This window comes from Rutilus rutilus (genome assembly GCF_951802725.1).
Source record: "Rutilus rutilus genome assembly, chromosome: 8".
Classification (NCBI taxonomy): domain Eukaryota; kingdom Metazoa; phylum Chordata; class Actinopteri; order Cypriniformes; family Leuciscidae; genus Rutilus; species Rutilus rutilus.
In genome coordinates, this window is record NC_140222.1 from 7,596,933 (window position 1) to 7,624,881 (window position 27,949).

At 36.8% G+C, this 27,949-nt stretch overlaps 1 protein-coding gene across 2 annotated transcripts in view; it reads left to right on the forward strand.

Annotated features, from left to right (window-relative positions):
• The first annotated feature begins 1,790 nt into the window (after positions 1 to 1,790).
• The window catches only part of LOC311295003 (myosin IXB), a 50,364-nt gene continuing 24,205 nt past the window's right edge, over positions 1,791 to 27,949 (forward strand). For both annotated transcript variants that reach the window (XM_084416170.1, XM_084416169.1), the window contains exons 1-4: positions 1,791 to 2,085; positions 14,458 to 15,354; positions 24,437 to 24,531; positions 27,610 to 27,672. In XM_084416170.1, coding sequence (XP_084272296.1) covers positions 14,518 to 15,354; positions 24,437 to 24,531; positions 27,610 to 27,672 — 995 coding nt within the window. In that variant the 5' untranslated portion in view covers positions 1,791 to 2,085; positions 14,458 to 14,517. The remainder of the gene's footprint in view (positions 2,086 to 14,457; positions 15,355 to 24,436; positions 24,532 to 27,609; positions 27,673 to 27,949) is intronic.

A 27,949-nucleotide genomic window follows, 5' to 3' on the forward strand; every position in this document is an offset into this window, starting at 1 on the left:
TTAAATTGTAACTCATCACGCAATTTATTTTCTTAATTTCTGTTTGTATTATACTAATCCAGAAAATGTTGGGGTAAGATAAAGGAGGGGGGACTTCTGAAACTACCACATCCTGAGGTAAGAAGCAACACCCTTCACAGTTGCCAACGCCCTCAACACTCGCACTCTGAAAATAAAAAAAGGTGTTATCAGAGAAAGCCACACAAAAGTAAAAAGAGTGTCACTATTAAACATGACCACGTCAGCACAAACAGAACCTGCGTGATAAAGGAGTTGTTTACAGCTTCAGGAAAGATTCAAGCAGACACCTCCCAACAACATCTGAAAGTGAACAACAGTGTTTTATTGCATTAGCTACATAAAAAGTGTCATTTTAACGTCAATGTAAACCAGTGGGTTTCTGGTATAGGCCTATAGGCCTATTAACGTGCAACATTAGTGAGTTGATGAATATTTATATGTGAATAAAAGCCTAAATTCAATCTGTTCATCATATAAAGTGATTATGTCTCTTCAGAAAATTTGGATTAAACCACTCAATTCATATGGATTAGTTTTACGAACTTTTTGAAGCCTCAAAGTGGTAGTTGCGAAGTGGTCAATGGATGTTAATAGCTGTCTCTTAGATCTCATTAAAACAACTTCATTTGTGTTCCGAAGATGAACAAAAGTCTTACGGGTTTGCAACGACACGAGTGTGAGTAAATATTAAATACATTTTCATATTTAGGTGAACTATCCCTTTAAGAGCTCAGGCATTTACAGCGGCAGACAAAACTGCATTGCGCTTAGAATAAACAGAACGATATCGTCCGCTAGTGTGAACGCTAATATAGTTATCGTTACCGTTCTTGGTGTGAACAGGCCTTTATATGGATGGTTTATCTTTGTATGCATGAATCCATGCAATTTCAATGGAAACCAATGTTTGGATGCACTAATTGTGTTGTTCATGATAACACGTAGGAAATTCTTAACAAAATGGTTTTAAATGCATATGTTGTAGTGGATGTTAAAGGAAAAGCACCATGAAGTGCTCGTCACACATGTTCCTCAGTTCTCCTTCAATACGGTTTAAAAGCATCCCAGCATGCACCTCATGATATTGGTTGATGAATGTCTAAAGTGAGCAGAGCTGGAATCTGGACAAAGAAACAAACTCAAATAATATAAGAGTTTACACATCCAATTTCAAATGAAAAACACACTAATAAAAAGCGAGATAGAAAGCTCTTGAAATGTTGGCCATTCTTCTTATACCTTCAAAAATCAAAAAAGCTATAACGTCTGGACGGACAGACTTGGCATTGTTCAGTGTCTGAATTTCTACTGACATCTAGCCGTAGTTTAGTGTAATCACATTTCAGTTTTTTTCAAACATTTTCAGACACGCTGTACTTCTCACATTTAACCACAAGGCTTTGCTCTCTGCTCACCTTTACCAGACAGATAGCTTAGAAATAAAATCTATAGCCTTTCAAACATCATGGTGACCCAGAAACGCCTATTGGAGTTTCTTTTTACGTTTCTTTATTGGAATGACAAATACCTTTTCAATGCCAAACGCTTGCAGAGTTCAATTTAAAAATGTAAGATAAGTAAAGCAAAAAGTAACGTAAAAGTAACGGTGCATATGTAGAAATATTAACAAAGAAGCCTAAGTAATATTTACAATTAAAATAAACTAGTAACATTCAGTAACAGGGTAAAATAAATTAAGGAACAACCCTGGTGTCTGGCTGCAGTTCCCTTTCATCCTCCAGGCGTCGCTTTTCAGCATCTGTTCACACGAGAAGTTTTCCTGGCTGTGTGTTTGTACAGATCGACAGCACAAAGCTCTCAGGTCGCATTCACCATGTCCGTGTGTCCTCTCCGGACTCATATCTCTGTGTTATGTTTTTAAAGAGATCTCTGGGGTGGAAATAAACCTGTCTGGATGAAATTGATGAAGAGGCGACCTACTGGATGAAGAGGAGGAGCCGCCGCATACACGTACACACAAACACACGGAGACAAACGAGCAGCCACATTTATTAACTTATCAAAGATGAGAAGCTTTATTCAGCACAACACGCACACATCAAGGTAAGTTTACCGGCTGTTTTTATTATTTCATTTATTCGAGTCGTTTTCGGCTCCGCGGCGGCGAACAAAAACTTTCCGGGTGGATGGAAGTGAAAAGGCTTTTGTTTCAAAACCTCAAGCAACATTTCTGATCAAAGTAACTTAAATATTTGCTCGAAAAAATAGCGGTTAAGGTAGAAAGTAACTCAAAGGCACATTAATAAACGACGAAAGTACGTTCGCAGCGAAAGGGCTCGATATAAAACGAACTTCCCGGATTGCGCCTTTGTTAGATTGATACAATGTAACCTTTAATCTTTGATTTCCCGCTTTGTTGTGGTGGTTCATTGTACATAAATCTGTACTCTAGTTTAATATTTCTCAATAATGTATTCAAACTGTGCTTCGTGAATTAATTCAATGGATATAAACCCTGTTGGGATCTCAGGTTGAACCTCATACTTGTTGCATTGTGCTTCATTGTGTTTTTCTTATGGGTTTTGTTGCTAATACTATTTATGGTCACATTTAAGTTTACAGTCACAAAGCTTCAAGTGTTTACATATTAGCATCATAAAGTAATAATACAATGCACAGCCCTGTAAATCATTATTGTCTTTGGAAAAACCAATGGGATGGTGGTCATCCCTGTCTGGACTTTAGGATTGGCCTTTTTTTCAACTATGACTGAGTTATATCCTCCTACTGTCTGTGTTGAACAGCCATGGAAATAACCCATCATCACCAAGAACAGAAACTTGACAGGAAGCGAGAGAAATTTTTGCGTGTCATGTGTTAGTGTTATTTTTGTTTGTGAATATAGCATGAGAAAACACCTCTTGCCTCAAAGCAAACAAAGATCTGTAGATGTTCAATGTATGAGTCAACCTTTAAAGACATCATGAAATCAGAATGTACTTTTTCAATCCACGTTCCTGGACTTATTGTGAACAATTCATATTGTGCTGGTGTTGTCAAAAGTACCGACTTCGGTACCAAGTTGGTACTGAAATAAAAAAAATGTGATACCAGCATTTCCCTCTAGCTTTTTTAGTGCCGTTGAACGTATGGTTCACGTATGAACCTCTGGTTGGCCATTGCGTTCACATGCTCAACATATATATGTCTCTGATTGGCCATTGCGTTCACATGCTTAACATATATGTCTCTGATTGGCCATTGCGTTCACACGCTCAACTTATATGTCTCTGATTGGCCATTGCGTTCACACGCTCAACATATGTCTCTGATTGGCCATTGCATTCACACGCTCAACATATATGTCTCTGATTGGCCATTGCGTTCATGCACTCAACATATATGTCTCTGATTGGCCGTTGCGTTCACACGCTCAACATATGTCTGTGATTGGCCGTTGCGTTCACGCGCTCAACATATATGTCTGTGATTGGCCATCGTGTTCACACGCTCAACATATATGTCTCTAATTGGCCATTGCATTCACCTGCTCAACATATGTCTGTGATTGGCCATTGCGTTCACGCGCTCAACATATATGTCTGTGATTGGCCATTGCGTTCACGCGCTCAACATATGTCTGTGATTGGGTACAATGATCAATGCTTCAATGACGCCTGCTTTCAAACGCCCCTGTGTGTATCTGTGTCAGTGCTCGTTAACACGTTTTTGAAGCGTTGATCATTGTAGCCAATCACAGACATATATGTTGCATGCCTGAACACAATCGCCAATCAGACACGCATCTAGAGGGAAATACTGGTATAGTCACATTTTTAAATTTCATAACTGACTTGGTACCGAAGTCCGTACTTTTGACAACACTAGTATGTGCATGTCACTCCAAATAAAAATGTTTGCTTTATATTAATCCCAAAATACTGGCTAATATTTGGCCATTTTGAGAGGATCTACATTAGCCAATAACCGCACCTTTGTTTTGTTGACTTTAATGATTTGTACTTTATGTAACATGACAGTGAACAGCATAATAGAGGGGGTGGGTTCATATTGAGAAACTCTTCAGTGACTAGGAGACGTGAACAGGAAGTTGATTCTTGCTGATGAATGTAGACGTAGTCATAGGAAATTCAGGTTGCCAGGAGTGTTAGACGGCTGGGTGTCCCTGCCCTATTTACTCTTTCTCACTCTTTCTTTTTTTTTCAGTCTCTATTTTAAAGGGTTATTGTGAAGTGGAGAGGGCGGCCTACAAAGCTTTTTTTGTTGCACCATATGTGCACTGACGTATTGAAAGGGAACCACTGAATGAGAGACCTGGAAGTAGGGCTGGGCAGTATATCTGTTCAAATATCACAATACTTTTCAGCCTTAAATATTTCATATATAACTCAGTAGTTGTAGTTTGCTCTAAAATGGCTTAAATATATAGGTTTTTTTTTTTTCATCAACCAAAGGAGCCTTCATCAACCTTTTTAAACACAGTTGTTTCAAAAAAGGCACTTTTTAATTAACAAACTGCAACTACAGTATTATCTGTACATATATTTTTACTAAAACTTTTACGATGTAGCCTAAAAAAGCAAGCTTTCAGCCGTCAAATCTTTGGAAATATATATATATATATATATATTTTTTTTTTGGCTTCAACTCATCATAATTTCAAAGTACAAACAAGCAGCATTTTTTTCTTCTTTTAAAAAAAAAAGAATATTTAACCATTTCATTTATATGCATTTTTTGCATATAAACGAACCACAGTATATTTGATAGAATGCTTCTATTTTTACTAAAACCTTTATGAAAAATGCTTTCTGCTAAATATTTGCCGCATTGGAGTTTTGAATCGATTCACTTCTGAGAATCAATTACTCACAGAAATGAATCTAACATAGTAGTTCAGCTACTATTGTTTATTAAAACTACTTTCTTATCATTCTCTCTAGTTGTGAGATAAGGAAGGATTGAACATTTTGACTGCATATTTGGAAAATCGAATTATTTCAATATTAACTATCGTTTTATATCTTTACTTGCATGCAAACTATTTGAACATCCAATTTAATATCACCCACCGCTATCTTATATTATTATTATTATTTAATTTTTTTCTGTAATGCATGAATATGAAGCCATTGGTGATATATAAACCAGTGGCTTCATATGCATTCATCATAACAGACCAGTAATGTGTATTGACGAGCAGATGGCAAGAATTAGATCCATTTTCTCCATGAGGTTCACAAAGAAGCCGCCTTCCTCTCGAAAATCTGCAAGATTTGCAGATGGCAGTGGAATGCTTCCCTAATTTAGTGAAACATCCATCGTGGTCCGGTCACTCATCTGTTTCACTGTGGTAAAGACAGGCTTTTAATCTAGAAGTTGCCCCAAAGTGGCCTGACAGCAATGCATTATGGGTGTGTCGGTTTTTGGAGGGGGGTTGAGGAGGAGAGATAAAAGCTTTCAAGCATCAAGCAAACTTTGTGGTGCGCACTCGAGATGACGCACACGTGGTAGGAGCGGACGGAAATTGTTAAAGCTAAGCTTGGACGGTCTTGCTAGCAGTTTCTCCTCGTCCAATCCAAGTTTATAAATAACCCTAATTATAGAGCACATGAAGAAATGAGTCTAGCCGACACACATTCGGTCTCTATTCTGCATTAACCCCTTCTAAAACACTGCGTTAGCCTGACATTTCTGACTGTTTAGGTCAGCTGAATAACGAGCGTTTATTGTCTAACCTTTAGTCAGAGAGACAATGTGCGTGCTCATACTGTCCCGGAGATGAATGGGAGCCTCCATTTGCGCTGGTGTCAGCGGGTTGACCATGGTGTGGTTTTGATGTTGGGCTGTGTATTGATCTCATGCAGGAAGCGTGTGTCTGAGTGGAAAGTGGCCGGAGAGTTTGGAGAGCCAGAGACTTCATAAAACACCCCCTCAGTCGCCAGTCGAGGAGAGCTCGTTAACCGTGGCTGTTAGCGTCGACACACAGCTGTGAGATTTCTGTTGACTTCTGCTTGATTATCGACGCAGTTTGTTTAGTAAACGGGCAGACACTGCGCCATTCTCCTCTTCATTTGATGTAAACACGCCGCAGGAGGTTTAAGCCCGCGAAATGGTCCATCGATTAACACGATGACCTCATGTGTGAACGGTGATTAACTAAATCAAACTAAAATATGTTGTGTTGAAGACAGAAAATTAAGTGTAGGCCTAGCCTATTCCCTCCCCCCCATTGTGACATTATTTTCATGTCAGTTATGCACATTTCCCCCAAATTCAAACGTTTATAATGCATGCTATTTTTTTATTACTGTAGCCAGGTTCAAATACTACTATTTTTCTTAATACATCCTTATCAAGTTCTTACTAATAAAATGTATTATTTACATTGTAAAGCAAAATTGCAAATATTCATGATGGTACTTAAAAAAAAAAAAAATCTGTCACAATAAGTGCTTTTCATCATGTGAATGAGAAATTTTGGGGTAAATGTATAATTGTCATGCATGTAATGCACTATATATATACTATATATATAATATACAGAGGCAAAATAGGCTTTTTCATTTTTTTTGAAGAAAATAAGACCCAGGAAGTTTGGCATCATGAGTTTATTTTTATTAGAAATTAGTACTTTTATTTAGCATGGATGCATTAAATCAATCAAAAGTGACAGTAGAGACATTTATAATGTTACCAAAGATTTCTTTTTCAAATAAGTGCTGTTGAACTTTCTATTAACTTTCTAGTTTCCACAAAAATATGAATCTGCACAACGGTTTTCAACATTGATGTTGATTTAGAATTTTTGAGCAGCAAATCAGAATATTAGAATGATTTCTGAAGGATCATGTGACACTGGAGTAATGATACTGAAAATTCAGCTTTGCATCACAGGAATAAATTACATTTTACAGTGTATTACAATAGAAAACAGTTGTTTTACATTGTAATAATATTTTGCAATATTACTGTTTTAAAAGTATTTTATACTAGCTGAGCATAACAGACCTCTTTAAAAATTCGCAAAAAGCATTAAAAATCTTACCGACCCCGATAATATAAGTAAATTGTTTTTATGTTTAATAGTTTCTTGATCTCTGTGCAGCCGAGGAAAAAACATCAACCCTCAACCTCAGTGAAAATAAGAGTGTTTTTGGGTCGTCTTTAGTCGGGTTCTCATGCTGAACGCCACACAGGCAAAAGTAAGTCATCGAGGCGAGGCTGCCGGTGACGTGACATTCCTTCTGGATATGCCAGCTAATCCCAGAGCTCGTGTAATGACTGCGAGCGCTCGACCAACAGAAACATTCAGTGATTGGAAAGCACTTAAAGAGCCAAACGGAGTCTTGGGCCGTAATATCAGGAGATTTAGGAGGAGCAGTTAATGTTTTCAAGATGTTTTCAGAGCAAAGCACATGACATGATGCAGCTTTGGCTTCTGTCTGACCACTTTTTAAAGGCTAATTGGTGTTCTTGTCGAAAACAGCACTGACCGTTTAGGTTGAGTGTTTAGCTGCAAAATGCATGCATATACATTGTGTTTTCTGTAGATATAAGACTTTAAAATTCAATTGCATTCAAGCAATTATTAAAGAAGACCTATTCTGCTTTTTTCCATGTTCAGCTTTCTTTAGTGTGTAATGTTACTTTTTGAGCATGAAAAAGCCATTCCAAAGGGTGTTAATCTCTATATCAGTGTCACTGTTTCTGAACTCCCTGAAACACCTCCATTGTAGTCTTGAGTTTCTTCCGGGGAACGAACACGTCACAATATTCCTCATTTAAATAATTAATACGCAGAATAAAGGGGCGGGGCATTTCCCAAACACACTCAGAGCACTCGACCAATCACAACACTGGTCCAGCCGACCAATCAGAGCACATTGTGCTTTTCAGAAGGAGGGGCTTCATAGAGACAGGAGCTAAACAGAGCGTTACCGACAGACTGGGAAGAGACGAGCTGCAACAATGGAGAATATGAGGAAAATAATCAACATTCAAACATGAAAACCTGTTCTAGTAGAGCCTAGAAACAACATCAGTTATTTAAATGCATCTTAAAGATGGAACAAACAGGCTCATGTTCAACTCGAGTTTATATCTTGACTTTCTTTCCACCTCTTCCATGGTTTTTCACATGAGATGCACGTTCTGCTTTCTTTGGATCATAATCAGCAATTCCCCTTGGACAGAGGTGACCTTTAGGATCAAAAATGTAAGCTTATCTCGGTTTGACGTCATGCCGGTTCATATGGAGTCTGTATATCTGGCTGCTCCTCATTAACTATCTGCCCTTTTTTGTCAGTATTGTATGCAGTGTTTTTGCCCTGGAGCGCTTAGGAGGCCCGTGTTTTCTCAGGCACGTCCAGGAGACTGTATGCATGCAAATGGCACAGAGCTCGCGTGTCGATCGGATACGACATGATTTGATAACATTCAAAACAGTCATTATATCTGAGCAATACTCTGCACAAAGAGTCATTTTGAGTCATTTACATCTCAAAAGAAAGATGAAGTGTGAGATTTCTTTCTTTTTTAGAACACTTTGCAATTTAAAGATTGCTTTTTGGGCTCTACTAGATCAGGTTAACATGCTTGAATGTTTTTTTTAACATTGTTGCAGCTCGTCTCTTCCCAGTCTGTCAGTAACGCTCTGTTTAGTTCCTGTCTCTATGAAGCCCCTCCTTCTGAAAAGCACACTGTGCTCTGATTGGTCAGCTGGAGCAGTGTGTTGTGATTGGTCAAGCGCTTAGAGTGTGTTTGGGAAATGTCCCGCCCCTTTCCATAACCGCTAGTTTCAAGTTCCAGTTTGAGGTTTAAATACATTATCATATTGCACTAACTTGTTTGACTGACCAATGGCAAACAGTTGAAGTATATGGAGGACATGAAATTTGAAAATGCAATTTTAATTGGTAAAAATGCACAAAAATGACCCTTTAATAAAGTCGGCATGAAACAGAAGTTGCAATTCTTTTCTTCTCTATTGTGGCGTACATTCAAGTGAAACAGCATCTGGAACAAGAACAAATGTAGGGCGGGGCTTGATTTAGTCTGTAAGGGGAACAGATTGGATGGTTGTGGTTTGCTATTGGTGGATCTCATGTGATTGACAGGTTGCCCCGCCCTCATCATCAGAGAAGAGAAGAAATCCTGCAAGGGGAAAGGGAAGTTATTCTGATTCAAGTTTACGAGGCACATGAATTTAAAACAGTAATGATGATGTGAACGGATAAATCATGTATAATAAATGCTGCAATATTACTTAAAAAACAAAACAAGAATTGTCAAATTTTATTTCATGGTGACAAAGTATCCAAGCATTCGTCATTGGTTGTGCAATCATGTAAAACTCTAGCTCAACTTACATAAGAGTGGTTGCAAAGTTTCCAGAATTTTTGAAAACTTTTCAGGATTATTTGGAAACTTTTGGAAACTTTTCAGGATTTTTTGGAAACTTTTGGAAACTTTTCAGGAATATTTGGAAAGTTTCTGGAACTTTTAGAAAGTTTCTGAAAATTTACCAGAAATATTCAGCCCCTTTGCAACCCTACATAAGAGTCAATAAAACTGTAGTTTAAAGCTTTATTAAAGAGTGATTTGTATCACTGGAGCCACTTTCTGGATATCTGGTGCTTTTCGAGATAGTAGGGTTTCTTTGTCTCCAGTAAGTGCTTGTTCCTGTGGTGGGATAGGATGGTGAAACTAAAGCTGGAGCACATGTGAGTCTGCAGGAGGTCCAGGCCGTTGAGATTGTGTCCCGCTGTGGAAACTACTGCCGATGTTTTATTGAGCTCCACTCAGACTGGAGTTGATTTCTCTCAGGAGTTGGAGGCGTTTCTTGACCCACTGCTGCCTCTTTACATTACGTGACCTTGCTTTAATGAAACTGAAGCATTAGCTGGGCTAAAATGGGCTTTTAGACTTTTATTTCTTCATTTGATTTTAGGCCCAGTTTTACCAAACAGGGCAAATTAATATGAGAGCGCATTCCCAGAAAAGCCGATGGGATTGGGAAGTTCTGCGTTTGATCTACTAAAGACGCGGAAATTAAAGAACAGAGACGCAGCCGGATCATTTCCATAATGATCAACACAATCCACCAAGAGCAGCGCATATTAGCGTCTGGTTTAAAACATGCTTTTTTGGGCATTAAATAATGGTGCCAATACCAGTAAATTGACTGGCGCAAACCTTAGTAAATCACCTTGCATGATTCATTTAAATACTCTCCTCCCATAAATGTTGCGTCTGAAAGGAAAACTCCTACAAATGCATATGCCATAACCCTGTCCATGTCTCTTCAGCGCAAATTGTTCACGGCGTGTCTTTAGTAAATCCTTTAACGGCAAAAAAACTAAACAAATAGTGCACATTTGGCCCTTTTGTTGTGTCACTATCTCTATTACTATTGTTACTATTACTGTCATATTAGAGATTAACTTGCAACGCCAAGATCATTGATTTGATTTCCAGAAAATACATGAACTGCTTCAAATCTGCATCGCATTTTCTGGAAAATAAGTTGCACCTTACTGTAAGTCACTCCGCAAAAAAATTACATTGTTCAGAGTCAGTGTTACTTAAGTTTTAGCACCAAAACAAACAAAAAAAATCCCAGACTTGCACTGAAGAAGCGATTTGAGTCATATCTAAAGAACTGTGGGTGGATTCTTGAATTTTTGCATCTCATCTGTCTGATTGAAAATCATTCAGCGTAGGCCTGAACCAGAAGGAAACGTCCGCCAGACGAGACCATCGTCCGTAGGGAAGCCTGTGTCTTTCCCCTGCCCACGAGTCTGCTAAAAGACTTGCTTCCTAAATGGAGGTGATATTAAAACAAAAGCCCTGTTTCTGTTTCAGCCGCACATTCCACTTCAACGGGCCTTTTCATTCAGAACGTCTCCAGCTGCATCTGTGCTCCATAAAGAACCTGTGACTGATTTACCTCATGGGTTTTTCTCTCTTTTCCCTCTCCCGGGAGCTCGGCCAAATTGCATGTATCTCTATCCGTAGGAAGTGTTGAAGGAGGCTGAAACGTGAGGAGCTGAAGAATCGACCCTTCTGGCGAATCACAAATCTCTCCCGTTGCCCTCCTGAAAAGGGGCCAAAACTTTTGTTTTCGTGCCAGTCAGTTGAGCTTCCTCTGAGAAAACCGTTCGAGGGATGATCCTGGTGATCTTTTGAAAAGAAGTACCGCTTTGGTGATGATTTTACTGTTCGCTTGTGACTGTCTTGCAGTTGTTGTTTTTTTGCTTGTTCTCAACCATGTCAATGATTTCCAGTCATTTGGCTTTTCTGCAAGCTCTTGACTTAAGTTTTTGATTTATCTTTTTTGACTTGTTCTTCAAATATCTAAAAATCTTTGAGATAAGATATATTTACTTGAGAAGCAACACTGCTTAAGATATTAAGACTTGCCTTTCACAGTTATGAAAATAAACTGTTTTCGACAGATTTTTTTTTCACTTGTTTTTAGCCTGTTTATATTTAAAAGAAGTGAAAAAATCTTCCAAAATGCACTCGTGAGTCTATGAAAACTAGTCATAATACTTGCTTCTAAAGTACATTTTGTTTTGTTTTAAGGACTCAAGACAAGACAATCAATCAAGACAAAAAAATACTTTTTTACAAGCTATATGGTGGAAAATGGAAATAATGGTTGCACTGTAAATATCTGATCAAGAAGTCAAGTCAACATATATTTTTACATTACTTTAACTAATTTAAGCAATGATCTATTTAGAATGTTCAAAATACGCTCCGCTTTTGTTAGAATGTTCCCTTTTGTAGGTCGTAGACTATTAAGGCAGCTCACTAGGTTTTTTTGCATTATGCATTGCTTTTTAGATGCATGTTAAATGACAGGAATGTTTTTTTTTTTTTTTAAGTCTTTAAAGCGTTTTAAGCCATGAACCAAGCCAATCAGCTATGAGGTGAATCATAACACTAAAAAACTTTGATTTGAAGCAAAAAAAATGATTTGAAAATCGGACAAAGATACAAGACTTAACGGCTTTAGTGAGGGAAAGAACTACAATCCCATGAAGCATTGCGAACAGCATAATCAAATTCAAAATGATGGGAGAATTATAAAACTACTCATTTAAAATATATAAGTACAGTGCATATATAGAAACAATATATTTTAAGTTTATTGCAAAATATGCATATTCAGATATTTTATTATTTTGAGAGCTTCATGGGAGCAGATGGAGCTAACCAGATCTTTTGGGATGTTTTTGCTTGTTTCAATTCTGATTGGTGGAAATTTCTGTAGAGCATTATGGGTAGTGCAGTTTTTCAACACGAAATCCACTGTTAAACAAAGATTGTTTTAAAACTAAGATGAAATAATGCAGGCTGAAGGCTTCAACAAAAGCAAATACTACCGATTAACAACATCGTAGCTCACAGTAAGGCTGTCTTTTAAGTTTTTAAGTTATCGACTTTCAAGTTATGACAGAGATATGTTAACGGTTAACGCTACTCTTTCCCTTGATGGTGTTGCATGTTTTGTTTTTTTTCCTTCTCCCTCTGGTCTCAATTTCTGCTTTGAGAAGAGTTAACCTGGCTTGGCTTTTCTATTTCAGACCAGCTTAAAATGAGCTGTAATGATGATGCTGTTTTTGTGGTCGCAGACTTTATGCATGCCTTGGGGTTTTATTGATTCTGGTTATGGTCAACAGCCAAGTTAGGAGGATGGCCTACTTTCACCCATCTGAGAAACCAGGCTGGAAACGTTTAAACAGTTCCACTGTTTATTTTACAGACATTTAGGTTTACATTTAGCCATTGTTTACCAGCAAATGCAGCTAGTATGTTTTTCATTTTTTCATTTACTTTACCAAACTTAGGAAATATAACGAATAAAAAAGTACTCTTTGGGCTAGTTTATTGACCCCCTCATGGTTTGATTTGATCTTAGATAAAAAATGTTAGTCTCAGTGGATGCACCACTATGACAAGCCATTAGAAAATACATCCATTCATTCGCAAGGATTTTCCAGAGTAACTTAATTTTGCTCAATACAAGGTGACAGCTGTTTAAGACACTTGGCTCTCATCTTTCCAGGAAATAACTTGTATCCGTAAATTTACAGTTAGAACAAGCGTACAGTGTTCTGCATCGTTTGTTCCACCGCATAGAGATAACTCTGCCAAGCCAAAATTCAGTAATCTGAAAATTAAATAAATGGTGTTGGATAAGCTTAGATTGGTAGGTCAGATTTTGCTTCTTCAAGAAGCCCTTATAGGAGCATGTGGCCTGTTAGGGCTCCTTGTAAAGCATTCACAAAGCATTGTTCTTCTGTAATGTGACTTCCAAAAACAGGACTTGATTTCCATTTCCATATGAAATTATGAAAATGTATCACACTGTGTGCAATAAGTAAATGGTGTCCATTTTATTTTCACATCGTCTTATTTGACATAGATACCCCTTTGTTGCTATGCAGGGATGCATTTGCTATGGCGGTATTGACACCTATGATGTAGCAGCTGTGGCTTTGTACTGTATATTTATAGAGATGTGCTGTGTATTGCTAGCTAGGATGAGGGGGCAGATTCACGGCAACACACAGACTATAACCGTGACCACAGTTTCCTGTGAGACTCTTTGCTACACAGATACAATTTCCACTCGTGATCAGAGTTTATTGCAGGGACACGCTTTAGGGAGATTAAATAAAGGAGCTGTTTAGTCTGAGTTTGACGCCATGAATAATCAGGTCAGATGGAGAGCTGCAGGCCTGACAAATAAGGGATGGGGCGATAGGTTCATCCAAATAATGGTAATGGCACCTTATCTCCGTTTAATTAAATCCAGAAGCTCTTGTTTACAAATGATTGATCTAATCGAGATGAATGAGACTTGCTGGAGCTTGTTTCAAAGCAGAAAGTGGAAGGTTAATGGAAAGAAACAAAGTGGGCCAGTACATAGTGCATGTAGGACTGCAATTACTAATCAATAAAATCACTTAAAATGGCTGTTGACAAATGACATTGTTGGTTGGTTGGCTCTGTGTGCTGTCAAGGACAACCTTCGTCAATAAATGTTGCTTTTCTGTAGTGACCATCTGTAACTTTCAAGGAACAAAGTGCCGTCACATCGATTAATTGCGATTTAATCACAAATAACATAAAAGTTTGTAAATGTGTGTTTATAGACACACATATTATATATTTACAAACTTTTATGTTAAATGCGAATAATTGCGAATAATCGATTTGACAGCACTAAAAAAATATAGATTTGAAAAATGGCCACAGGGTGTTCTGCAATCATTCAACGTAGTTGAGAGGTGTTTTAATGCCAGTCTGTTGCTTATTTTACTGTAATCATATTTGTATGTTTTATGTACTCAAAGTAAAGTGATTATTTTGCAGGATCCTTAATCGAAGAAATAATTGATTAATCGCAGGCCTAATTCCTTGCATCTTCTTTTCCAGGTGCTAGATGGTGGTTGCGAAGGCAGTACGTAATGCTGACGGGGCTCATCCTGAGTCAGAATGAGTGTCAAAGATGGCGATGGGACGACTAGCCAAGATGGAAAGGCCTACAAACTTCAGATATACCCTCGACTGGCTCGAGAGACGGCGTCGTGCTGTACAGTCAGAGTCACCAAGGAGGCCACCGCAGCTACCGTCATCCAAGATGTGGCAGCGGTCCTGGGACTGGACGCCAGCAAGCTATATGTCTTGGCGGAGGTGAAGGAGTGTGGCGGGGAGGAGTGGGTGCTGGAATCGACCGATCTTCCAGTGCACAGGGTCCTTCTCTGGCCGAGGAAAGCCCAGGAACAACATTCTCGGAACGAGGGGTTTTACTTTCTCCTGCAGGAGCGAAACCATGATGGCTCCATCCGCTATGTGCACCTGCCCGCCGTGGCAAATGAGCAGGAGGCCAAGCGACTGGTTGCTCGGGGTTTTCTCCCACCAAAGCAGGAGGACTTCGAGGACCTCTGCAACCTTCCGGTCCTCAGTGAGGACAGCATCTTGGATAACCTTCGCAATCGCTTTCAAAAGAAGAAGATCTACACGTACGCTGGCAGCATTCTCGTTGCCATCAACCCCTTTAAGTTCTTGCCCATTTACAACCCCAAATACGTCAAAATGTACGAGAACCACCAGTTGGGCAAGCTGGAACCCCATATTTTCGCCATTGCCGATGTGGCCTACTATGCCATGTTACGCAAGCACATCAACCAGTGTATCGTTATCTCAGGAGAGAGTGGATCGGGCAAAACGCAAAGCACTAACTTCCTCATTCACTGCTTGACGGCCCTCAGTCAAAAGGGTTACGCAAGTGGCGTGGAACGAACCATCTTGGGTGCAGGACCTGTGCTTGAGGTAAGATTATCAACACCTTAATACGAACAGGGTTTGGTTGCATTTTTCACAACATTCGTAAGGGAATTCTGGATCCGTAGATTCGTTTAAGGACTTACTGGGACATGGGATAGTAGAAAGCGCCAACTTCCTCTTGGACAGATTCTGAGCTTTAGTCTCGAGAGTTTTGAAACCTATCAGATGTTATGTTCTAGTGTATTGGAAGGGTAAAAGTCATCAATTGGTGGGTTTATCAACCCTGTCAACCCCCCAAAATAATAAAAAGTTGTATTTTATCTTTATTTAAGCATCATGCATTAGATTTATGCATGACTTTGAACCCTTGGAAACTCACTTCACAAAATATATCTTTGGTTGAAATTGTAGGGTGTGGAAAAGCACGGTATGTTGAACATTCGCAAGGCAGGCCTACAATAATCAAATTGAGGATCAGAAGATTTGTTTGAGGACTTGGGGATGTAGGATGGTTAACTGTTTCTAAAGGTCTTCTTACATTTGACACTGTGCAGACTCTAAGTTCAAGCCTCTTGAGTTTTAAAAAAACTTTCACATGTTTTGTTGTAAGTAAAAGAGTGAAGATAAAGGAAGTCAGTTGATGGGTTTGCGCTTTGTAGTTGTTAACCTTAGAACTTGTTAACCCCTAAAAATGGTAGTGATGTGAGAACTCGAAATTTGATTGCTAAAGTGTTTGTGTACGATTTGTATTAATTATGTGCATGATTTTGAATCCTTGGCTTTTTGGTTGGAACTATGGGCTCTGGAAAAGCACTTTACTTTGAACAATGCTTTGTAACAGCCATAATGACAGCTTACCCAGAGGTCTCTCAGTCTTCACTGTAAACTGTAGCTCTTTAGATCAGTTATTTACAGTGTGCTTTCCTACAAGCCTGTGCCTGAAACGTGGGGTCGCAACTTGCTGTACTTGTTTCATATCTCATGTTGCAGTATCGGCAAACCTACATCTGGAGGCTTTCCTCAGGGGGCCGTGTCTCATGCAGTTTGTCCCATAAACCTGTTCAAGCACATTCTGTTATTTTGCAAAATTTCAGCAGAACCCCTTCCCCATCCCTGATCTCATGGCGATTTATGGTAGTGGTAACCCTTGCGTTGTGGAAACGCTCGCAAGAGTGCATTTGGAGAAAGGTTAGAGTGATGTCATGAAATTTTCAAAGCACAAGGGTTATCGCCTAGAGGCTTTGTTCAGATTATTGGAAAGTTGGAATCTCCAGATTTAGGTCTGCATGATATTGAAGAAAAATGCGATATATGCGATAACTTGTTAAATAATGCGATATTCGATGTGCAATATGATAATGCTTTTTGTAAAATACATTTTAATTATACTTAAATATATTTAAAAAACCGAAAATGATATAACCAACATACATGTTTCACATTCTTTTTGTGAGAAGGATCCCTGCAATTTCTGAAATTGAACAGCAGTGTTTTATTGTAGCATTAGCTACAAGTGTAATTTTAATGTAAAATGTAAACCAGCGGGTTGAAGGTTTCAGGTAGGCCTTAACTTAACAACAGAAATTGAATATCAAATGTAAAAATAAAAAACTGCCTTTTAATATACAGTTATAAAAGTTATTCAGTCAAGAGCAGTGAGTGATTTTCTCTGTCTTTTGTTGTTTCATTAACATTAAGCACAAAGATGGAAGCAGGTTTATTAAGCAGGTTTAATATCCAATATATTGTTACATGCACGCTTTCTTTCTCAACTGTTTACTCCATTTGAGACAACTGACTATGTTTGCATACTCACCAAGATGGGCATTTTGACATCATTTTGTGTGTATTTTGTATAAGCTGTGGAAGAGAACTGAAATACGGATTACGCGCTGTCCGAGAGGCGGCTTTCTGTGCGCGCAAGTACTTTGCTTATTGCGCCTAATAACATCAAGCATGTCACGCATATGTAACAGTCGTGCATCCAGTCTATTATCTGCTTTCTGCGTCGAGCTAAAACTTATACTTTTCATAATCTTTTGGTTTTTAAAATCATGCAGTTATTGTAAGCCATTGTGATATGTACATTTGCAATATTTCGATATATTGTGCAGCCCTATCCAGATTTCACACTTGCATGTGAAGTTATCTATCAGGCAATTTATTAGGTACAAAACCAACCCACGTGGCTTCCGAGATTCACATCTCTTCTTTGTACTTCAGAACATTTTCTGTACACATGATATCATGAGAAACCATTTGGTGTTGTTTCTTATCTCAGCCCCCTTATATCAGAGCAAAGTTCACTCGCATAGCAAGTCCTGGAAGAGATGAAAGGGGGCAGGTTTTTTTTGTTGACGCTTGCCTCAGTCTTTGTGGTTTTTGAAAACTAGAAGTCATTTCCCCGCAGTCAGCATAGTCATTGTCCCTTGGCAGACGTGTCTTGAGGCTTCATAACCAAATATTCCTGTGTCTTCGCTTGTGGTTAGAAGCAGCCTGTGAAAACTGGTCAATTGAACACTGAGACCAGAACAAAGCTCCATCCAGACGTTTTCAATGATCGCAATCAGATCTCCTTGAGGTTTCTCTGCCTTTTATGGCCTTATGAAGTTCGTTTGTCTCATCCATCTTCCAAGCCTATCAATAAGTGCTGATTTGTTTAAAAAGGACACAATATTCCACTTATTATTCTTTCCGTTGTATTGGAGAGAAATGTTACCATATGTGGGGCAATGCAAAGTTCCTTCTAGTCCAGCCTTCCACGTGTCACTTGGACGGATAAATCCACTGAGCTTGGTTGCACTCCCATTTCTAACCTTTTAGACAACAAGGTACCACCGTCAGCATGTTAGTCTCAGTTAGTAAATGGTCAAGTTTTCTTCTACCAACTGTGGAATGGTTTACTGGTTCTTATTAGCTATGTATTCAATTCAAAGTTGCGAATTTAACAAATGCGCGAAATTGGAATATCACATAAAACATTTGCGAATAAAGCACAGTTTCCATCCAGTGAGCCGAAGAGAACAAAATCGCCACTTCCTGATAAACTGGCGGTAAATATCACTTAGAAAAATGGAAGTTGCTGCAGTAGGGAGAAGCCACTATATATAATAATTTTGTTTATAATTTCCTGCACCTTAAAGTTATCTTGCTTTCGGAGGTGGATGCCTGCTGTTTGGGAATGCAGTCGTGTCAGACAGTTCTGGAAGGTAATTGGACTAAACCACTTTGACAGACTTTGCTTAGGCATTTCAGATGCTGTGCAATGAGATCAAGTCTGCTGGTTAGTCCAGTTACGCCGTTACGTCGTCACATGACTTTTTTTAATGTGCATTGAGGAATTTATTCAGTAAATGTGTTTCCATTGTAGCTTATCGTTTCCTTATCGGATAACATTTTTGCATACCTTTTTCTTTTTTTTTTGTATGTGGATTTTTAGAAATCAAGCTTATCTTGGCATTTTTTTCATGCGATATTCCAAAATGCACATAAAAATAAGTGAATGGAAACAGTTATTGTTACCTACTGAAAAGCCTCACCCTAGTAGCAAATAGTTTTGTCTTTAAACTGTATTACAAGCACATTCATGGACTGTGACACAACATAAACTGTAATTTTGCAGTCCTTTCTTTTTAAAGCTGCACATTATTGTCTCCGCTTCTACACGCATATTTCTATGATGTAAACAGAGATCTTTGGCATCAATTGTCGTTGACCAGCACGTCCGACCGGTTTTGCTCGCCTTTTCACCGGAGCTCATAATCCCCTCCTACAACCGTATTGCTTTTGCTGCATATTTGACCTTCGCATCATTGCATGCATACTAAATACTAGAAAAAAGTATCTACGGTAAGTGACCTATTTATGTGGTACATTCTTCTTGAAATGCCCTGCAGGAGAACAGTGTGGAATCCATCAAGCCAAAAATGTGGTTTTCTTCCAGATCCAAGTGGCTTTTAGTGCATTACGTCATTGAGTATCAGATAACAGGAGGGTTTTTTTTTTTTTTTTTTTTGCCACAGACTTTTTTAGGTCTTTTTTTTTTTTAAGCTGTTCAACAGGACGTCTCTGCAAACACCCCTGCTTTCTGTTTTTCAGGCATTGCCGAGAACGGTGAGTGTTTCGTTCACAGGTAATGCTAATATGAGTCCTCTCTGAAGTAATGCTTCTGCGGCCCACAGACAGGAAGTTCCCTTTGGCTGATCGCTTCAACAGGAAGCAGTTTTTTTTTGTTTTTTTTTGCAACAGGAAGTGGTAGCTGCAGAGACTTCACTCCCTCATTGGCCGATCTGAGCTCTGGGTGTTTAGAGTCAGCATATTGTTCCTCAGGAAGCTGTAATGGCTATTTTGTGGCCATTGTTTATCTCTCGGCTTTGTGTTAGTCCTGTGTGGACTTTGGCTCGTGAGATGGTCTGAGCTATTTTTGGTGGTACAACTGTAACAAGACACGTGGGATGTCGACATGTGGAAAAGTTTGTAAAATGAAATAGCCCAAGAGTCCATTCTGTCATTAAAGGCTAATTGGAGGCCTACGATCTCAGTTGTCTACAATTTCCAGGTTGCTGGAAATAAGCGTCTGTTAATTTAAAGATCTAAATGGCTAAATAATACTGTATACTCAAACACTAAAAGTCTGGATTCAGGTCTTGTTTGTGTGATTTGCCCCATCTGCACACCATTTCTTTCTTGAGAGCACTCCATTTTTCATTCATTAAAGGTATTGCAATTGGCGCTAATGCTATAGGACAAGCATCACGCTTTCTTTTCCAAGTACTTGGAGTTAGAAAATGTACAGATGTAGATTGTTTGTTATTGTGAGCGAATGAATTGATGCCTCATTCTGCTTGAAGGACGTTTGTTTATATGCCATTGTGTCCGTGATCTCAATTAGCGCTAGTACACGCTGTCACCAGCTAACACGATATCATAATAACACTGAACAAAACCATCCGGAGTCGTCCTTTTGTGCTAATGCTGAAGAGGCAGAAGCAAGAATGAAGTCATACAGTTCACTTGAGATTGCGAGGTCGTCTTGGCCTGATATTTGGACGATTTCATCGCTCCGGGAATAAAAGGAGAAGCTGCTATATTTAACAGTCATGTGAGTGTCTCATAGTGTTATTTGTGAGTAATAGGATTCTGCTGGCCTTTTTATGATAATCTCTTTGAGAATAGGGCCTTTGTTGATTCGTGATGCATTGTATTGATGACTTAGATTTCAGTGGCCGTCAAACCAGATGGGTGAACGGGCAGGTCTGGCAGCAATATATGTAGAAAGGAATAGTTTGTTTTGTTATATATATATATATATATACACACAAATATTTCTTAGATTTTGGATGTATGCTGTAGCCGACAAATAAATATTTATATGTACATATGTTTGTGGGTGAATATACATATATATATATATATATATATATATATATATATATATATATATATATATATGTATATGTATTCACCCACAAACATATAATATTATTTATATATTTATTATTATTATTATTATTATAATAATAAGTATAAGTTAATATTATTACTATAAAATTAATATTATAATTAGTATATTAATATAATATTTAATTCGTTATTTGTATAATAATTTAATACATTTATTTATTTATTTATTTATATTTATATATATTTTTTATTTATTTACTTAATTATAAATTATTTTAATATTATACATTAATATAAATTGTATAATTTGTATATATTTAATATAAATAATTTGTAATAATTATACTTAAATGTATAGTATAAATAATTAATTCATATTTATTAAGTTATATTAAATTATTATATAATAATAAAATTATTTATTATATGTAAACAAATATTATTTGTATGTGTATATATCCAATGTAAATAATAAACAAGTTGTATTAATTATATATTTATTATACATTTTTATTGTTATAAATATAAATGTTGTTCTTATTAAAAATTAATAATAATTATATTAATATAATATTAATATTTAAATATTTAATCCCCCCCACCCCCGTGCTCTCTTTCCGGTTCTCAGAGCTCATGTATAGTAGCAGGTGAGGCCGTTTCACATGCTGAAGCTGTTGTTGTTATTTCAGTGAAGTTTTCGGGCTCTGCTTCTGCTCAAATCTCAGTTAAGCTAAATGGTATTTAATGTTGTTGAAGTTGTAGTTTCTGTACGGAACGAGAGGCTGCTGACTCCCAAATAACAGCAGGAATAAGAACTAGTCCCGACAGGTCGGCAGGTTTCTGTCTTCTCCCCTACCCCTTTTTATTTCCTTTCCCATGTCTGGCAGAAAAAAAGGACTTTGCATGTTTGCTGTTGCGACACTCAGAGAAATGCTCTTTTTGGCTTGTTGAGTTTCCTCATACCCTGGAGTCCCTCAGCCAATCACAGGGAGTGTGTGGAGACGTGTTTCAATCTGAACTGCGTGAGTGAAATGTGTTGCATTGTTTATCTAGCGACTGTCAAATCCACTGTCAACTGACTGTGGGAAATTCTTTCACTTCTGTGTTTTTTCAATGAATCTTGTGATTTCTCTTCATGAACATGTCCCCAAAAATGTCTCATGTCCCCAAAAATGTTTGTCGAAATGCTTCATTTTGTTATCTTGAGAACCTTAAAGATATGTAGATAATTAGATATAGATATAGATCATTTATTTTTAATTAGTATAAGCCCGATAAGCGAGGATTTAAAGGAAAAGCAAAGGTTTTTTATTTTTATTTGCTTTGTCTGATTCTTTATTTATTGCTTTGTTTATTTGTTAACTGATTTATTTACTTATTATTTTATTTATTTATTTTATTTACATAGTTGTTTTATATGGATTCATTATACATTTACTTACTTTATAATTTACTTATTTATTTGCTTATTTTATTCATGTAGTTATTTATTTATTTATTTTTATTTGCTTAGTCTTTATTTATATTTGTTTACTTGTGTATTTTTATTTACTTAGTTAATTTTTTATTATTATTATTTATTTTTTACTTATGCATTTATCATGTATTTACTTGGTCATTTATTTGCTTATTTATTTTATTTAGGTATTATTTATTTACTGATTTAAATTTAATTAATTATTGGTTTACTTATGCATTTATTTATTTTTATTTACACTGTTATTTACTTACTGATTTATTTACGTGTTTATTTTTACTTGCTTAGTCTTTATTTATATTTATTTACTTATGCATTTTTTTATACTCATTTTATTTATTTAGCTATTTATTCATTATTTATTTACTCTATTAAATGTTTTTATTTTTATTCTTTGAGAAATCTTCGTGTCGTTCTTTTCCATTTTTCAAAGGTTTATATTAACCATGACTATCAATCTCCAAAAACAATTATAATAAAAAACAAACACTGTTAAAGCATCATAAAACTAGTCCATATGAGATGATGCACACTATATACTGTATGATATAGACATAAATTTAGGCGCCATCACAAATTTGACGTGTGTGTGTGTGTTCGCTGGAGGGAAAACCACTGGAAATGGCTTTATTGGAAAGCTACTGCTCAAATGGACAACTGTTGTGCTTTCCGGAGCTTGACTTGCTTTAAGCTGTTGTTAGGAAAGAGTTGCATGAAGTTTCTTGCTTTGTCTTCCACACGAGAGCAAAAGCAGTGACAGAATGCTAATTTTTGGGCAGTTCAGCCGTCCTGATTGGCTGAACACTATACACTGAGCTTTCCCTATATGGAGTGGTGTGTTTGGTGAAAGGGGTCACAGGTCGACTGCAGGGAATCTTAATTAGGTTCGAGCCCTTCCCCTCCCCCGTGTGTTTTCCACTGGTGTCTGGCACAAAGCCTCTCTCTTTAACATGCACAGAGCCTCTCTCGCCCCGGGACAGGGCTTTTGTTGGGGCGATGTGGGCGAACACTGTTCCTCGGGCAGGGGTTGGCATCGCCCCGCGGCTCTTCCTCGCCAGAGACACATTAATCACAGCGTTTCACACAGGCGAGGTGTGACTGAACGAGGTCATGTGACTTTTTACAGGCCATGATAACATCAGGAGTCGCAGCGCATAATCAGCCGCTTCACGCAAATAAAGAATATTTGTTTGTTTCAGTCACTCGGCCTGGAGTTATTTGCATCTGAAACGTGATTTAATCTTATTTCTGATTAAACCGCGTTCCTCTTGTCTTTATCGACTGTTTAAATATTCTGTTTAAAAAAAAAAGTATAAAATTGATTTTAAACTGATTTTATAAGAATATTGTAATTTTAATCTGTCTTATTATTATTGTTGTTATTCAAATAATGATAGTCATAATCGTTTTTATTAATAATACATTTGTATTGGTGTTGAAATAGTCTATTTCTCTCAATATTGATTTGTATTTTTATTCATAATTTGTTATACGAATAATTATTATGATTATGTATAGAAATGATAATAAGAACACTTTTTTTTCTTATTAAAAGTCATTTAATGATAATAAAAATAGTGGTAATGTTTTAACTAATAATATTTTCTTATAATTGTTTTAATGAAATAGTTTTTGTTATTTCTATTTTTTAATAGTAAAAATAAGTATTTGTTTACAGAATAATGATCATAATTAACAATAGTGTTTTAAAGTAAACAGTTTATTGTTGTTTAGCTATGTATTATTGTTAATGATCATAATAATAATACATTTGATTATTATACAAAATTGAAATAATTATAATAATGTTTTTATTATTAATATAATTTTTAATGTTTTGAATTAAGAACACCAATTTTTTATGATTTGTCTTTAACAAAATGTTTGGTTTATTTAAAGATTATAAATTTAACTGCAAAATATAATTTTGTTTTCGCATTTGAAAAATAATGCAAATACAGTTGTGCTCAAAATTATTGGCACCCCTGGTAAATATGACTCATGATCATTTATTATGAGATTTCCCCCGCACTTTCAGTTCTTTTACTTCAAAGGTTAGATTTTTGCACATTTTTTGAATGAAAGATCAAAAGGATAAAAGATGTATTTTTTACAGTCATTTTTGATCACATTTACCAGGGGTGCCATTCACGCATATCTTCCAGTAAAAATAAGCGAAACACAAACTTATCATTTTACAAAATCACACATCCTGTTTTTTTTGTGTGTTTTTTTTTCTCTCAACAGGCATTTGGAAACGCAAAGACCGCCCACAACAACAACTCCAGCCGATTCGGAAAGTTCATCCAGGTCAATTACCTCGAGAGCGGAGTGGTGCGCGGGTGAGCAAGCCTTCATTTCGCTTTCATTTGATGTGTGTCGATCCTGTGGCCTTTCAGAAAGTGACCCTTGGCTTTGAAGCTCTTATCAGCTGCTGTTCGCTCTCACACACCCTGCCATCTGCCCCTGACATCACACTCTGGTCAGACGCATCACTTCCTCCTTCACTGTGGCAGACGCTGTATAAACACAATTAAGGAACCAGTGGAACTGACATGGTTCCTCCTCAGCCGAGACGTTGAGCATTCTGGGCAACTGACTCCACTTCGAAGAACTAGATTTCTTTTTATACGTTTGATGACCGGTTTTAGATTGAACCGATTTGCAGACGAGTTCATGAAATTAATAGTAAATACGTTAATAAATGTTGCATATAAGTAATAAATAATCATAATATATAAAAATGTATAATAAATGCAAGAAAAACAACTAAATGTAATAATAAATACAAACATTTAATAAAAAAAATATATATACATTTAAAATATAATCATATACATTTCCATTCACATGATCAGTTTAATATTTACTTCCAGGTGAGTTTAGCCCTTATGCAGTGTAAATAAAATAAATAAAAAATAGCACAATAAGTCTAAGTAATAAAGAAATAATTAAATGAATCAATTAATTAGTATTAATAAAAAATAATGTATAAATAAATTATTTAATTTATATATATATATATATATATATATATATATATATAGTGCATTGCATAAGTTAATACACCCATGCTAAAGTTGACTAAAAAGAGGAATAACAAATCATATTTTGGATATGTATATTTCATGGTTTTATTTCAGTTAGCCTAAAAGCTAGTTTGATTTGCATTGCTCTCAATGCTAATCAAACTAGCTTTTAGGCTAACTGAAATAAAACCATGCCAATCTCTAGGTATGGTGAAGGCTATGTGAAGATGTGGGGCTGTTTTAATTCCAAAGGCCAAGGGAACTTTATCAGGATGCATAGTATCCTGGATCCATGAAGTAACTGGCCTTTAAAAATAAAAATCTGCCTGCCTCTATGGGAATTTAACATAGGGGTGTACTAACTTATGCACCATGTATTTTAAGGAAGAACATTTATTTATTGACGATACATTATTCATTCACAGAGAAAATTGGTGTCCTTAAAGGTTGGATTTTTCCTAATTTTTTAAATTAAGGCATTAAGTTCAATTTCCAAAATATGATTTTTTATTCCTCTTTTTAGTAAACTTTAGCATGGGTGTATTAACTTATGCATGGCACTGTATATATATGTGTGTGTGTGTGTGTATATATATAAATAATTTATTTATACATAATTTTTTATTAATATTAATTGATTCATTTAATTATTTCTTTATTACTTAGACTTATGTATGTATATATGTATGTATATTAAAGAATAAATGTTTTATATAAATAATAAATACAAAATAATTGTAATAAAAACATAGACAACAACAGGAATATTAGGCTGCTGTCACTTTAAGAGCGTATGCACGGATCCTATATATTGTTACACATGTGTTTTATTTCTCAGCTGTTTACATTATCTGTTAACAGAGATGTAAGTGTGTAAGTGATTGGCCTAAAGTATCCGAAACTCGGGCAGACGGCATTTTTAAACAGGGGTGTGTTTCCCGAAAGCAGAATTGGCCAAATATGGTCATAAGTTCTGTCGTTATCAGCAGTTCAACGAGTCGGTGTTTCCCGAAACCATGGTTTGGAGCGACAGACCTCGACCTGTGGTTAGAAGCAGAGTTTCTTGTTTTTATAACATGTGGACTTAATACATCCTGATCTTGAGCAAAATAAGCAAGCTGACATTCAGTACAATCTATATCTTTTATTTATAACGCATACAAATGTTGTTTATGTCTTTTAGAGATAGATTTAAGAGATTTACAGCACTGTTTTTGAAGAGTGCGCATGTGCGAACGTTGTAAGAACGAGTCTTTGACTGAATCTGGAAATAGACCAAAATTACTGAGAAAAATTAGAAATAGTCCTCAGATGTCATGTCTGTAATTTATAGCAAAACATCTAGCATTAATTCAATCTCAAACGGGTTCATTACATCATGACATCATTAACCAACGTGGTTGAACGACCAATTTACGACAATATGTGAGCCTGGATCACAAAACCAGTCTCGAGTCGCACGGGTATATTTGTGGCAATGGCCAACAATACATTGTATGGGTCAAAATTATCGATTTTTCTTTTATGCCAAAAATCATTAGGAAAGTAAAGATCATGTTCCATGAAGATATTTTGTAAATTTCCTACCGTAAATAGCTAAAAAATATATTTTTGTGAGTGAATGCAGCACAATCGCCAACAGAAATGCACAACTTTAAAGGTGATTTTCTCAATGTTTTGATTTTTTTGTACCCTCAGATTCCAGATTTTCAAATATTGTCCTATCATAACAAACCATACGTCAATGGAAAGCTTATTTATTCAGCTTTCAGATTATATATAAATCTCAATTTCAGAAAATTGACCCTTGTGACTGATTTTGTGGTCCAGGGTCACATATGGTTTTGGGAAACAGTCGTGACTAACCAGTTGATTTCTGCAATGAATGATGCATCGTACTATGGTGGTAGTGCAGCGAGTTACGCACCCCTGCTGACTAGTTCCTATAGCTATCCAGTGTGAAAGCCCCTAATGGTGGTACTTTACTTGTGCTCCTCTAAAGAAAGGCTGAGAGACGTCAATAAAGCCATACGGATGCTTTCAGTGGCCCTATTGTTCTCTGGCCCAGTGTACTGTGGACTACTTCATCGGATGACGGTCATTAAGTGGACACTACACACTAGTACACAGTCTTTTGTTTCAAATCAAAGTTTGTAGTATTGGGATGCATCCCAGATCTGGTTGGTGTGGTTCAAGTCTTTGAACGTTTTATCGAATATCTTTTTAAAGGAAAATGAATGGGATAAAGTGGGTGTTCACTGTTGCTCTCCATTGAGAGTTTTCTTTAGGCCATCTGCTGCTTTGATTGACATCTGTGCGCTTTTGAAGCCCAGATTTATGACAAAGAGCCGCTGGCGTCTGACGTTTGTAATGTTTCTCGTTGTCTTTCAGGGCTGTGGTTGAAAAATATCTGCTGGAGAAATCCCGCTTGGTCTCCAGAGAGAAGAACGAGAGGTAAAAGCTTTCAGGACGTTTCGAGTTAACGACATAAAACCAGGCTTGGTTCGAGACAGATGGTTCCCACAGATGAGTCTGTGTATCTGTCGATCCATCGCTCACACACTCATTTCTGCAGCGCTAACCGCATTATTATCAGATCGCTGTGGATGTCGTGAAAGATAATCAGGTTGCAGAACTTGAAAAACAGACCCTGCTCTGTCAGGGCTAAAAATAGTGACGCTACAAACTTGGCAACATTTTTCAAGCCCCGATGTTTCCAAAATATTGTAAA